At 34.1% G+C, this 15,049-nt stretch overlaps 1 protein-coding gene across 13 annotated transcripts in view; it reads right to left on the reverse strand.

The window, feature by feature from the left end:
* Positions 1-15,049, reverse strand: part of DOCK7 (dedicator of cytokinesis 7) — a 252,706-nt gene that overhangs the window by 79,177 nt on the left and 158,480 nt on the right. For 5 of the 13 annotated variants that reach the window (XM_036911266.2, XM_036911265.2, XM_057500267.1 and 2 more), the window contains 9 exons: positions 14,045-14,276; positions 10,917-11,081; positions 9,086-9,255; positions 5,776-5,868; positions 4,484-4,573; positions 4,115-4,150; positions 3,437-3,532; positions 1,105-1,245; positions 891-1,004 (listed from right to left, as the gene is read on the reverse strand). In XM_036911266.2, the coding sequence (XP_036767161.2) occupies positions 891-1,004; positions 1,105-1,245; positions 3,437-3,532; positions 4,115-4,150; positions 4,484-4,573; positions 5,776-5,868; positions 9,086-9,255; positions 10,917-11,081; positions 14,045-14,276 (1,137 nt within the window). The remainder of the gene's footprint in view (positions 1-890; positions 1,005-1,104; positions 1,246-3,436; positions 3,533-4,114; positions 4,151-4,483; positions 4,574-5,775; positions 5,869-9,085; positions 9,256-10,916; positions 11,082-14,044; positions 14,277-15,049) is intronic. The other 8 variants (XM_036911268.2, XM_036911267.2, XM_036911272.2 and 5 more) reach the window with 5 other exon arrangements.

Genomic DNA, 15,049 nt, shown 5'->3' on the forward strand with positions numbered 1-15,049 from the left:
CCCATGTGTAGTTTGAACTTCTTTTTAAAAAGAAACATACAATAAGGAATCCAATGGAAAAGATTTTCAAAATTCTAAATATGAGACTGCTAAACAACATTCTTATAAACTAACTCCCCAAAATAATCTGTGGACCAGCTGAGAAGTGCTTCACAAGCACTGTGTCCTGCACTCTCTGCCCCCTACCAGCAGCATTCAAACTCATTCAATAATGGTGGCATGGGACTCAGAGATGTGTATGTTTTTAATGCTCCTTTAAAAGATAATTTTAAAAGGATGATTATAGAGCTCACCCCCCAAATGGCATATCAGGACCAATATCTAATGTTTTCAAAAAATCAGGTTTCATTAATCAGTTGATAAAAATTTTTAAATAAAATCAGCTGTTTATGGAAAAGTTCCAGAATGCTTTTAGTTTGGTAAAAGCAAATAATGAATGACATTGGAGACTTGAGTAAACATTTGTCCATAATTCTAAACTCAACAATGTCCAGGTCTGCTTTAGGAAGAATACACAGCAAAATACAGATGCCTTAAAAAAAAAAATCACTTAGGACACAAAAAGTTCAGTTAGCTGTTCATTCACTATAAATGCTACTCTAACACCACATCTTGGGGTTGCTTTACATTTAAACTACTGACTTGATGCAATGTGGGAACTAGAGTCATGAGTGGCCAGTATAACCCAGGGAAAAGCAGACTATTGATGGTAGCTTGCCATAGTCCTGTGTCCTGATAAATGAAATTCATTTTGCCTTAATAATAAAAATAAGCTTTAAAAAAAATCAGTATATGAGTATGTTAGTATCTCTTTGCTGCAGCCCTAAAAAGAGAAAACACAGTATTTGGATTATCTGATTACTAATTTTTACAAATTATGTGCCCATTACCTGTTTATAGCAGGTCTTTATGAGGCTAAAGACAAACCCTCTATCCATAACAGACAACAGATCATTGAGAAAGAATGCAAGGCTTGTGTTGAGTCTCTCAACCATTTCTGTGTCCTGGGAAACAGAACAAAAAGCAAAAACGAATAAAAGTATGATAGTTTAATGTGAGTTTTAAAGAGAGATTTAATTTAATTAAAAAATACATTATTGTTACCTTCTGAAATCGTGAAACTATATCACTAGCAATTGTGCTGACAAGAGCAGCAATGTCATCCATGAAACGTTCTGGAAAACGACTTTTCCTTGGTGCATCAAGTTTATCATTAAAGTATAAATGGTGCACCATGCTCTTTACCTGAAAAAGTAAATACGCTATTAGTTTAATTTCTTATGGATGTAATTAACAGATATAGTGATTCTAAATATTAGGGCTATTTTTTCATATACCATGTGATTTAATAGATGGCTGAAATGCTTTTTTAAACTCTTTACATACTTTGAAAAGTTCCCTGCAGTATTTTGTATGTTCCAAAGAAATATCAAACAGAGTACAATTCAATCACTGCTTCACCTTCATAAAATTATCTTGGCTACAAAAAGGAAAAAAATTGTGTATGTTAACAGAAAAAATTTCACTCTTTAAAATTGTTTTAAATTAAATCTTTCCAAGACTCAACAACTTTGCCATTCCATATCTCCCAAATGATAAGCTTTGAGAAACCTTAAATTCACTATAGTGTCTTCAGCATCTAGCATAATGACATATGGTGAGTGTATATTAAATACTAATGACTAAATATTAGCAATAAAATAATAGGTAAAAATTAACAAACTGAGTTAAGTTCACAAAATGCTTTTGAAAATAGATTCTTATCATAATATGTGGTAATGGCAATAAAGAATTTTAAATTTAGGGAAACTGAAGTCAAGGTTCTATTGTTAATAAATAACAGAGCCAAGTCTTAAACTGCAGCCTTTTGAGTATGAAATCTGAACACTGATGTAAGATTATCAAAAAATAAATAAATAACTACAATTTGATTTTACATAAAAAACACATGAATTATAAAATTGGTGTTTATTATCTAGGGAAAAAAAATGAGTTGCCTATCACTTCCATATAGTCCCTGGTTTACTTTTTGTAGATTACTAAATCTCTAGAAGAAATGTCTTCTGATCCCCAACACAGGTAACACTCACAATGTTGAGAATGACCTTATGACATACTCTGGAAGTTCTCTTTGTTTCTTCTTTCCCTTCTTTCTATGTTTGTTTCTTTTTTTTTTTTTTACACACTTCTTTTCAGAAGAAAAAGTTTTCAGCTTTCAGAGGCTGAAAAGGAAGGTCCTAGTGCCAGAATGTCTTGAGTTTGAATCACAGTCTGCAAGCTATATATACTTAGAGAAAGTTAATTACTCTCTCTGTATCTTGGTAATACCTAGCCTGTAGGGGCAGCGCTATCACATTGTACATAACTGATAAATGTTTCCTGCTTTTGTGTTCCCATGTGTTTATGTGTGTACTGATATTAAAACACCAATTTATTCCTTTGTTTTTAATATCTTTTATTGGATTAAGCAAAAAATATTTTCTATTGGCTCCAACTGGCTTTTCCTTCACAGCTTTCTAACCATAAAAGTAGTGGGTATCTACAGAGCTCTTTTTATCTATGTTTGGGATAAAATCTACAGTACTGCCATTATACACTAGCATGCTCAGACTAAGAAAGAATGTACTACAGGTTTTCTTTAAAAAGACAGCTAGCTTCTGCAACCATCCCTAAAAAAATTAACTGAGCTTTATGTAAGAATATAGTAATTTATCCTCCATTTACCCCATGGTCCCAAGCACATAAGCTGGTGAGAATTATGCCTGGGCTTGCCTGGGGCTTGACTGGGTTTACCCCGCCTTATCTCTAAACATCTCGACCCTCCCCCAAAGCAACAGGCCCAGCGGATCCGCCACAATAAAAGGCACCACACTGCTGCCCTCTGTCTCTCTCTGTCTCTGTCTGTCTCTGCTGCCCCCTCTCTCTGTCTCTGTCTCTCTGTCCCCCTGCCCTCTCTCCCTCTCTCTGCTCTCTCTTTGTCTCTCTCTGTCCCCCTGCTCTCCCTGCTCTCTCTGTCTCTCTCTCTCTCTGTCTCTCTGCTGCTCTCTCTCTCTCTGTCTCTCTCTGCTGTATCTCTCTGTCTCTCTGTCCCTCTGCTCTCCCTGCTCGCTCTCTCTCCCCACCCCCCCTCTGGGGCAGCCACTCTCTCCTTCAGATAATGAAGTCTCTTGCGTGGGCCCGTGTCTCCTGAGTCGTTCTGGGTAAGGAGGGTTGCGGCGAGATACCCTTTCACTTTATAGTTCTACATAAATTGTGCTGAGTGTCCACAGTGTTTACATTTAGAGATGAACATATGTAATTTTGTCTTGGAGGCACATGCAAAACCTTAAGATGGGCAACAGAAAAAGATTTCTAGGATGAAATAATGAGCTAACACAGAATTATTCACTAAGGAAAACAATATAACAATATAAAATAATGTGTTTAGTTTGCTCACCATTAACTCAAAAAAGAACCAGCCTTGTTGCAAAGCTGATTCCCGAACACTGCCACTGCAGACAACCCACTGCAAAGCCAGCTCCTCGTGGAAAAGCTATCCAGAAGAAAATCCAAAGTTAATTTCAAAGTCTTATCTGCTTGTAACACAAACCAAATAATAAATGCAAATACAAATGAAGATATAATGAGAATAAGAAAAATAAGGCATGTGAGCCATTCAATGATGCAGTGAGGACACCCATTAACGAAACGGCTACTGATACATGTAAGACAGTGGCATGTTGAACAGCTGAGAAAATTACATGTTATCTTGCATTAAATGTAATTTTAAAAGGATAGGTGGGAAACAGCCTCCTAAATTGTACCTGCAAACAGAAGCTAGACCAAAAATTCACAGTTAACAAAAAAAAATCTTGCTTGTATCTTAAATACATTTCAACATATGCAAATAATTCATGGATGTTGCTGGTACAATTTAGGAAATACCTTTAAAATTTTAAACTGATAAAAGGCATTAATTTTCAGTTTTCAGGTATTTTAAGTCTTTTTATAAAAACAGCAGGAATTTCCTGCCTTGTAATGGATATGCATACAAAGCAGTTGCAAAGTAGTGTATATTAATATGAAAAAGGACTAACAAAACTGTGCATAAGGGAAGCAAATCAACATATCTTACTAAGAGTGATAATTTTTCTAACTCATCTTCCTTTCCCTGGAGATGTAAAACAAAACAGAAGCAGTTACAGAAACAGAATTAAGAGTTGATACATTTTTTGGCACTAAACTTTGATGATCAAATTTGAATTCACTAAATTCTAAAAGCAGTCGATCCCAAAGATATAAACATTATAATAATGTGAGATAAAGAGCCCACATTGGAGAGGTATGCCCAGAAAGGCATCAGGCAAGCAGTGCTTGCTCCAATGTATTTTTAAGCACAACAGAACTACTCTAACATCTCATACTGGTTATGTAAATAAGTCTTACATCTATTTAACTGTTGAATTATTTTCCCCCTATAGGGATTGTCTTCATATGAATCTACCTTTTTAGTTGGTAAGCGCCCCGTTAATGTTTGTAAGAAACTTGACGTCTCTGTGTGCGAAGACATACGATTACAACTTCGATCCATAGCCTATGGAGTGAAGATGGATGAATGACGAGATAACATTAAAGTTTGCTGTGGATGACTCTGTGGCTCAAGGATTACATATAACTTTTATAATAGAGGGTTTTTTTCTGTGGTTTCAACAACAATTAATTTTATTGCTCATCTCATTTTCACCATTTTAAGCTGCTTTAATGGCCATGCATTAGAAGTACCAAAATGGTTTCTATATGCTTTTAGTCTTTTAAAAAAATGAGCATTTTAATGATTATATAAATTCAGAGTGCTGCAAAGAATGAAACTTTAATCTGTGTGATTTGTATACATGCACATATCTGGTAAGAAAATGTAAAAAGTAAAAACATACTTCTCACTGGTCTCAGGCAGTAAAAAGAAACTAAGAATATTATATTCAATAAAGAAAATTAAGTTTAGACTGATTTCTTTCAATTTTCACTATTATCAAGAACTATTAATCATGTTTGTCATATGCTATATTAAATATAAATCATTTAAAATATTAAATATGGTATTAAACTTTTATTTCAACAACAAAAGCATTTTCCTCCAAAACCAATATACAGATGAGAAGTATATTTTGAGGGATCATGCAGTATTAGCTATCAGGCAACTAGATTTAGGTAGACAAACTCTAGTTCAAGTAAGTTATAACAAATTTCATACTTTGCAACACAGTACAAATTAAGGAATTTTTGACTCTGGTATTTACTCTTACAGTATGGGGATCATATACTGTTTACATTTAATTTCAGCTTATTACCATTACTGCTAGTCCGTGATTATGGGAAAAAAATGACAAGATAGTAAATGCTAAATGAAAATGATACAACAGCTACACCTTAAACCAAAGCAAATGAAAACTGTTAGGTTTTTCCCACACAATAAAATTTCACATTTCTACTGAAGATGTGCTACCTTTAAAGCAAAAAGTTATCAAAGCCATGAATTGCATAAGCAGCAGGCACTGAAATATCAATAGAGTATATAAGGAAGGAAGGAAGGAGAAGAGAGGAAATAGGAAAGGAGAACATTACTGGTGCAAATGGTGGTATTCATGCATAGTAGTTGGAAAATGTGCTAAGCGAACAAAAATACACAATTTTTAATGATTAAAAAGCAAGCCACTGAAATCATAGTATATACTAGAAAGTAATGTTCTACAGGGAAACATCAGCAGCCAATAAAGAAACCTCTAACATAAACACCACCTGTGTTGATTCTGCACTTGGACTGGGGTTGGATCCCCATGGGGCAGCTTTTGGACCACCAGTGTTAACCCAGGAATTGGAGCGATCTAAACCCTAAGCATACAATAGAAAGCAGTTGGAAAGGAAAGAAATATTACATGTGGCATGCTATAAATTATTCTTAAAGAAATCCAGACTTTCCAATGCAAACATGTTTTTAATTAGTACTGTTACAGCAAGCAAAATTTTTAGACACCTAAGAGTATTAGTTCACTGAAATTATCTTATTTCATAACATAATTTTTAAAAAATCACAAAGAGCATTAAGTATAGTGTTTAAAGGTAATTTCTCTTCATGTAAAGGAATCACTCTGAAAGATCAACAACTAAAGTTCCTGCAGCACCCTTCCCCAAACTCTCTCCAAAGATGGTACAAGTTAGCAACAGATAATTTTCTGACTCTAACTAGGGTTTAAAAGAAAAAAACAGAAGAATAAAAACATTCCACTCTTGTCTAAAAGACTTTAAATTAATTCCATCTGTCATGAACTGAAAACTGTGCAGTAACACTCCATAATTCTATTTGACTGTGCCTCTTCTTTCACGTTTTTTTAAGAGGCATTAGGAGAAATTAAGTAAAAAAAAAGATGCCAACCATTTGCTCCATCCTAAAAATAATGGTGGATTTCTGGTTGCCCTCAGTTTTTACTGTGCTTGTTGCAATTAAACACAGTGGACTACTACTTTATATAAACATAAGTAAAAACATTATGCTGAGGCTCTCCACAGGAATTATATCTTCATATCACAATAGTGAACTTAATTTAAATGCTATTAATGTGTATGATCAGAGCTGAATTATGTCTCTTTCTGAAAGAAGTTATTATAATCCTAGGTGAAGGGAACTAGGGCTTTACTTCAATTTCTTAAACTTGACTGACCACTAGAATTACTTGGGAAGATTTTGAAATTCAGATTCTGGGTTCTACCCCCAGAAACCTGGTCTGGGGCCTGGGAATCAGTTAATAGAACTGGCAAGTTATAAGGGATTTTCAGAGGATTGTTGAAATAAGAATAATGAAGATAACTCAAGACAAGTTGACTAAAATATATTAGGGCATGAGCATGGACCCAAACCAGAAAGCACCAAAGGACAGATAAAATAACAGAAAAGGTAGCAAAAATGGTAATCAACTCTGTGTAAACAATAGGAAACCTGGGAAAGTTAACAAAAACAACAAATGTGCAGGGTCCCCCTCTAAACAATTAAATATTTGGGAGTGAGGCCCAGTCATCAATACTAGGGGGAAGGAAAGGAGAGGTGAGAAGAGGGAGGGGGGATGTGATAGGTTCCGTCTCCGAACAAGGGCCATATTGTACTTGACGTGACATGAACGCTCATGTTACAGCAGAAGGATTTGGCTCTATATTACAAAAGTCCTCAGCATAGTGCCTACTGGCCTCCTGCATAGTAAGCTCTCAGTGTTTGAAAATAAAATGAAAAAATAAGATGACACGTTAGATAAAAACTGTATGTCAATGTAAAACTGCACTGGCATTTGATTAAAAATAATAAAATTAAAACCTGATACAATTATATCTATATAATGAATGTTATAAGAATATTGTTAGGGCAAAGAATATATCAGTTTTGGCAAAACAATTATGAATAAAGTCTCACAAATATGATTCTATAGCCACTAGTGTAATAAAAGCCTGTTCATGTAAGTATTCTTGAATTTTAGCAGTTCTGTATTTTATATTAGGGAATGGAGTCTAACCAAAATTTTCATAAAGCCAAATCTCTTAAGATTTTTAAATATATAATCACTCTTGGTAGCAAGAAGGCAAACAAAACCATAATCCAATTTTTCAAAAAAGTAGTTTATTCTTGCTATAGGTCCTTAATGCTTACTAACCTTCATTCAGTGGATAAATCTATTGAGCACCTTCCATATGCTGGACATTATTGGATACATCAATGAATAAACATCCCTGCCCTAACAGAGCTTATACTCTGATAAAGGGAGACAAACACTAAAAGGTAAACATAATAAGTAAATGACTTATATTGTACAGTAAAAGGAAGTAAATGTTAGGAGATGAAGAAACAGAATAAGGGGATTAGAAGTCCCTGGGACAAAGCTGAGGAGAAAGAGGCACTGAGAAAGAGGTTATATATTTAAATAAGGTGGTCAGAATAGACCTCATTGACAATGTAATCCTCTAAGTAAAGATTTAACAGAGGTGAAGGAGTTAGTCACAGGAGGATCTTGCTCAAAAAAATGACATAATCTAACTTGTTTTATTTCTTTGTTTGTTGTTACTTAAGCTTTTAAAGAAGCATTTTGCTTGCTATGTTGTGAACAGAGTGAAGGTTGGAAGCAGGAAAACCACCTTTAAGGCTATTACATTAATTCAGGAAGAGATGATGGTAGCTCAGACCCCATGTAGTATCAGAAGTGGTGAGAAGTGGCTCTACCTTTAATATATACTCAGATCCGAACAAAAAGATTTAGAAAAGCAGCTGAGTTTAGAAGTCAAGAGAGAGAATTGTACCAGAAATATAATTTGAGAGTCATTAGAATATGTTATTTAAAATCATGGGACTTGATAGGAGAAGATGTGGGAAGACCAAACAGGACAAAGGCCTGGCACACTTCTAGATTAAAGATCAGAAAAAGAAGAGCCTACAACAGAAACGGAAAGTATTACCAGGGACATAAGAGGAAAAACCAAGAGAGGGTAGTGCCGTGGAAGCCAAGGTAACAGAATAAACCAAGCAGAATTAAACTGTATCAAAAGCTGATGTAACGTAACCAACTGTGGAGAATTAACCATTAGATTTAGTGGAGAGCGTTGGCTGACATTAGCAAGTTTAGCAAGAGCAGTTTGCTTTATTACCAATCAAGGTTAATCATTGTTCTTGATTTTTTTTTGAGAAGGGGGACTTATATTTTAAATCAGTGATGATATGTCCTTCCTACACAGTAGTTACACAGCTCTCTTTTAATTCTATAAAAAATCATTCTAACCATTTTTCATGTAATAAGTAACAGATGGGCAAAAGTGAGTTATATGTATCTGATCATCCTGGACAAATTTTTGAATCTGGCAGATTTTCTTGAGCAGAGTGAACCAATCAGTTTATAACAGGAAGCATACTTAACAGAAACATGAAACTATGTACTGATAGAATAGAAATGTACAACATTTTTGCTATTACTAACTCAAATATATTTTTAAATTAAGAACAAATTAAAACAATTGGATATTTATCATCTGTTCATAAACTGAAAACCAAATTTATAGATGCATATCTTCAGTTTACCTTACTGCCGATGATCGACCGTACTTCATCATCTGGTGACGTGGGAGTCCCAGATATATCAGGATTACTATTACTAAGGCTCCGAGAACGGTTTAAATTAAGGCTTGCAGGTCTCACAGCAGATCTAGCCATTGTGGCATAATGCACCGATCCTCCCAAACCCCCAGGACCTACAATTGTATTAAAAAACAGTGCATAATTAAACAAAGAAAATTAATCAGGGAAGAAGACCTGAAAAAAATCTCTGCCACTTTACAAAATTCTAGAAAGCTCATGAATTGCTTTTATGTCTAAATGAAAAATACTGTGAATAAGAAAGAAGTACTCAGGACCTACTGATAGCCAAATAGAGATACTCTATTTTACAGCAGTTGATGAAAACATATGAATTATAAATAAAATCATTGTCTCTTCAATGTTTTTATGATTACATATTACATGTACAATAAAAAACAAAAGTAATGGAAAACACATACACATACTACCTTCACTTAGATATGGGTGCATTTAGGACCCACAATGTTCCAGTTGATATCTCTTCCTTTTTTCCCACCCCTCCTGCTCTGCCCTTTGATACACAGTCACTAGAGGGAGAGAATAGATATATATATACACACACACATATGTGTATATATATATATGTACATATGTGTATACTAAAGATAATTCTAAGATCCCAGGTTATATAAAAAAGAATTTTTTTGTCTAAAATCAAGCCTGACACCATCATTCAACCATGTTCTATTAATATAAAAAATACCCAGTAATTGTAGACATAATTTACCTCTATTTTTGTTAAGAAAATTGTTCTGAGTGTCATTTTGCAAGTGACACACACCTGTCAACTAATTAATTTATATAGCCGTTCAGGTCAGCATGTAGAAAAGATGTTTTACAAAATCTGTGGGATTCAATAGTGTACCGAAAGAAAGGGTAGATGGAGGAGAATTATATATAGTCCACAATCACTTACACACTCAGAGCCTCAAAATGGTATAGTTTTAAAAATCAAGTTTGGAAATTATGAACTAGAATGAGTCAATTACTTCTCTTTTTGCAATAAAGTGAAGAAATAAAATGAGCTAGAACAGAGTCAGATTACTATTATGCCTTGTTTTCATAATGAATGTCGTAATTATTTGTCATAATTATTGTTAGCATTGTCAACAGCTGGAAAAGGGCACTTACCATTGTCACTAGTGATGAATGATGACTCACAGAGACAAATATGTGAGCAGGTTGTAAGGTATGCACAACATAATCATTAACAAACTGAACTAAAGAGTTATTCAAACTTAAGACATTCCCCCGCCTCCACCTCCCCACCACTGCCATATAAAAAGCAAGTAGCTGCTAAGGGCTCTAATATTCAGAAAGATTACATTATTTTATTTATATGAAGACATTAGAACTTTCTTTATATCGTTGTAGGTTTCACAGGGTTATTAGGAAACTACTGAGCCATCAAATTTCCTCTTTAATGTCCAGTAGCACTTCTCATGACAAATACAACATTCTATTTATCTAAATAGGGAATAATAAAATACTTCCAGAGACAGAAGTCATTTTCAAGGTTCATTTCCAAGAATTAATTAAACCAAGATCTCTCTAATTCAAATAAAAGGAAACTATATAAACAATGATGCTTGAAAATGTAATCTATTTATCCTTTTAATTTCAGCAGCTATCATAGTTCATGGTACTTAGCAGGCATTCAATAAATGTTTGCTGTTGAATGAACAGATCATGTTACGGACTACAAGATTATTTCAGTACTGAAATGAACACACAGTCTACTCAAGACAGTTTCATAATAAAAAGAATAACATACCTGGTGATGGTGAATTAGGGTAAGTATTAGGTAGTCGAAAAACATAATAGATATATGATGCAAGAAGGCTGTTCCTGCCATGCTGGTCATGATTTCCTTCCAAGTTTTTGTGAAGCCGATTTATAATGGATGCCATGGCTTCAAAAGATGCTTGACCTAAATTAACTTTTAAGAAGGAAGAAAATATTTTTGCATTAACTTTTTTTAGATTGTAAGTTCCAAAAAGGTCAAGGTTTTGTCAACTTTGAGTTAAGTACAGTGATTATACACAGTAAGTATATAAAGATGATAGCTGATGCTGATTTTAGTGACATCTTATTAGCTAAATCCAAAATACTATCTAAACAAAATGAGAAAAAACTAATTTTACTAATATAACATGAAAATTATATGAGTTTGCTTAGTCAAAACACAAAACATTATCTAACAGGTACCCATTATTTTGTAAAATAATACAAAGCACATAAGAAAAAAATCTGTCTTGTATATCACCTTTGAGAAGTAACTTCTGATTTTAAATATGATTTAGAAAACCTAAATAGCATACAATCATGTTACTTTTGTTTTTAAAAACTTAAAAACATTAACAACAAACATGAATTATTAAAAATATCAACTTAAGCGAATAAGCAACTTGACTGAAGTAAGTGAATCTATAAAAGGATTGGGAGAAAAAAAAGCTAGAAAAAAACAGGTTGAGGTAAGACTGTATAGCATTTTAAGTGCCAGGCTAAGCAATACTTAATTCCCAGACATTCAGGTCAGTACATGACAATAATTCTGCAAAAGCTGGGAAATTCTGGGAGCACACCAAATAAATGGATAAACCAAACAGCTATTTTAAGCAACAGAGCCTCAGATTCTATGAGTTTTTTAATCAAGACAGGAAATTATGAATATATAATAAGGCCAATTAAGTTTTCCTAAAAATGGAATAATCAGAAAAAGTGGTCATTTAAGAAGATCAATCTATACACATACTGAACTAGAAAAGAAAGAGACTTGAGAGAGGGAAACCTAAGTGGGGTTTAGCAATCCTACCTATGTTCCTGGTTAATTCTTCTTCCTTTTTCTCGTAGTAGCTACTGCAAACCATCAGAATCCTTCTCAACACTCAGGTCCCCTTTCTCCCTTCTCAGAAAATCTTGCTTTTTATCTCACAGTACAGATTTATAAAGCATGAAAGTCCTCAAGTTTTTACTACAAATTTATCTAAATCTGAAACCATTTTTATTTCCTTTCCAAAGGAAGCAGTGCTCCTCTCCTATAAGAATGATCCATCCACTTTCTCTTCTGTCCTATGGACTTGCTTCCTTAATTAAATCCTATCACACTTCTATATCTTATATTTTTCTCCCCTGGAACTAGTTTCTTAAAGCATACAGACATGCTCTAATCTCTCCATTCTTATGCCCTAATCAACATTGCTTCCTTTTCTAACTAAATTTCCTTAAAGAACAGTATATGCTTTTCGTATTGCTTTCATCATCTACTGTTTACTACTTAATTTTCTGTAATCTGGTTTCTACTTTCACTATTTGACTAAAATTATTCTTGTTAATTTCATCAGTGGCCACTTCTTCAGTATAGTAGGTAAGAGTGGGACTCTGGAATCAGTTGCTTGAGTTTGAATTCTCAGGCAATTTTTTTAAGCATCATGTTTGTCACTTTATTCATTTGTGAAATAGTATTAATAATGATACCTATACATAGAGTGTTGTGAGGATTCCATATGTTAATATAAATAAAGCACATAGCACTATTCCTGGCACATAATAAATGCTATGCAAATGTTTGTTACTATTGTTATTATATTTTACTTACACAATCTACAAAAATGAACAATGCTAACTTTTTAAAACATTCTCCTGTGACTTTTTTTTTAATTGAAGTAGAATTGATTTACAATACTATATTGGTTTCAAGTATACAACCTAGTGATTTGTCCTAAGACTCTGTAACAGTATTCTTTACGAATCTCTTCAATACTTCTTAACCCACCATTTCTTTCTCCATCCCACTGTCACTTACCTTGTTAGGACCTCATAGTTTTTTGTATCAAATTCTACAAGATTCCTAATTTGTCTCCCTGCCTCCAGATTTTCCCACTTTCAAAGCATCTCCATGCAGCAGTCATCTCTATAAAAACCAAACTTGGTCATATTATTTCCCTATTTAAGACAAGAAGATACTTCAAATGCTGTTGATTTCTTATAGAATAATAGTCACAATTCCCTAAAATATCATGGAAGACTGCACATGATCTCCCTACTAATATATCTCTAATCACCAACCCTCCGATTAATAATTGATTATTTATAATTCTCCCCAAATATCCAGGTTCATTTATCTGTCTGTGTATTATTCACATGCTGTCTCATCACTCTGGACTAGTTATTTACCTGTCAGACTCCTACTCATCTTTAAATGCTCAACTCAAGAATTATCCCTACTAAGAAGCCTCCCCTTAAAAAAAAAAAAAAATCCTAAGGAACTGTTACTCTTCCCTTCTTGTGCCACCACTAACACAAAATTTCTGTAACAGGTTAGCTGACATTTTTTACATGCTCAACTACTTTGCAAGATTTGGGTGAAATGTGTTAGCAAAAGTAGATGAATATATCTTGGGAAAAGGATAGGAAACAGGACTCTCTCTCCTTCCAAAATAACACAGACAAAGAGATTTTAAGTTAATGAAGAAAAGAACAACTACATTAAATAGAGGAGAGTGGACGAGTGAAAATACAGTCTAGGTAGACAACATGTCATGTAAAATGGAACATTTATCTGTTTGCTTGTGAGATCCTTAAAATTAAGAACCAAGCCTTAGACAGTGCCTATCAGTGTCTGGTACATAGTATGTGCTTAATAAATATTTGTTGAGTGAATAAATGAATTCATTTCCATAATTTGAGTAGAGGTCTATGTGGCACATTTTATAAAAACAGACAAAAAATAAGTTATTTTTCTGGCATAGAAACAAGTAAATAACAACCTTCTCTTCCTCCACGCCCCCAAAACTAAATACAGTCTTTATAGATAGCAATTAGGAATTATGGTTCTATTTCTGCAAAAGTTAGAAATGCCTAATTATAAATTTCATTATTCCCCAAATGTAAGTTAATTACCTATTTGGCCAGCAATGACAGGAGGCCTAACAACTAAAAGTATGAGTTTATCAAGCAGAAGATGAAGAAATCGGACCACTGGTTCCAACTGAGATGAAGTCAGTGCTGTAATACTGCTCTTCAATTCATTTTCTAAGTTATTTTCCATGATTCGCATGTCTCCAATTCGGACTGGGAACATGTGCTCATCCAGAGCATTAACCAGGGCAAAAAACTTGTCAAGATGAGGATCCTAAAACAAAGAATGAACAGAAGCACTAAACAATTGTAACTCTGTAAATTCCCTAAACTATGGACCACTAGTATGTCTTTTTTATTGGTAATACAAAAAATACATGTAAGTATATTCAATCATTGTTTCCTATTAAACACTAGCTCTATTCTCATTTATTATTGTAAAGTAGCCACTTCAAAAACTATTGGTTACTCAAGAAATCCACCGACACTAATCAAGGATATGTTTTTTGCAGTGTGAGTCTTCCTTATTGTTTTAGAGCTCAATTACTGTGGCAGGTTTATTAATAACCAACCTAGGTTCACTATTAATTTATTACCTCTCAGGTCCATCCAAGCCCTCCATCTCTACCACATTTTGTAATGGGGAACTAGACTCTTCAAACTACATTTCTCCTGTCAGCTGGCTGTGGTTAGGCTCTGATAACAGAGGGTACAAGAAACAGTCTCCTAGGCTTGAGAAGTTAGAAGGAATTTCCTTCTTCCTGTTTGTTTTCCTGATGGCAGATAGCAGATATGAATGCTGTGGATCAGAAGTGAGAGACATGGGCAGCAGGCTTCACCACATGAAGTGCCCTCCACCAAGTTTCCTTAGTATCACACATGGCACACAATGCGTTCCTGAAGCAGCAGAGTCCTCATCTCAGAAGTCTGATTCTTAGCCTTCAGGAGCCTTAGGTTTCTAAGTTCCTGCCTTTTCACTCTCTGCAACTGTTACCTCTTTAAAATAATTGAATTCTCTTTTATCTCACTTAGTAGTGGACTACCTTT

The sequence above is a fragment of the Manis pentadactyla genome, chromosome 4 (genome assembly GCF_030020395.1).
Source record: "Manis pentadactyla isolate mManPen7 chromosome 4, mManPen7.hap1, whole genome shotgun sequence".
NCBI classification, from domain to species: Eukaryota; Metazoa; Chordata; class Mammalia; order Pholidota; family Manidae; genus Manis; species Manis pentadactyla.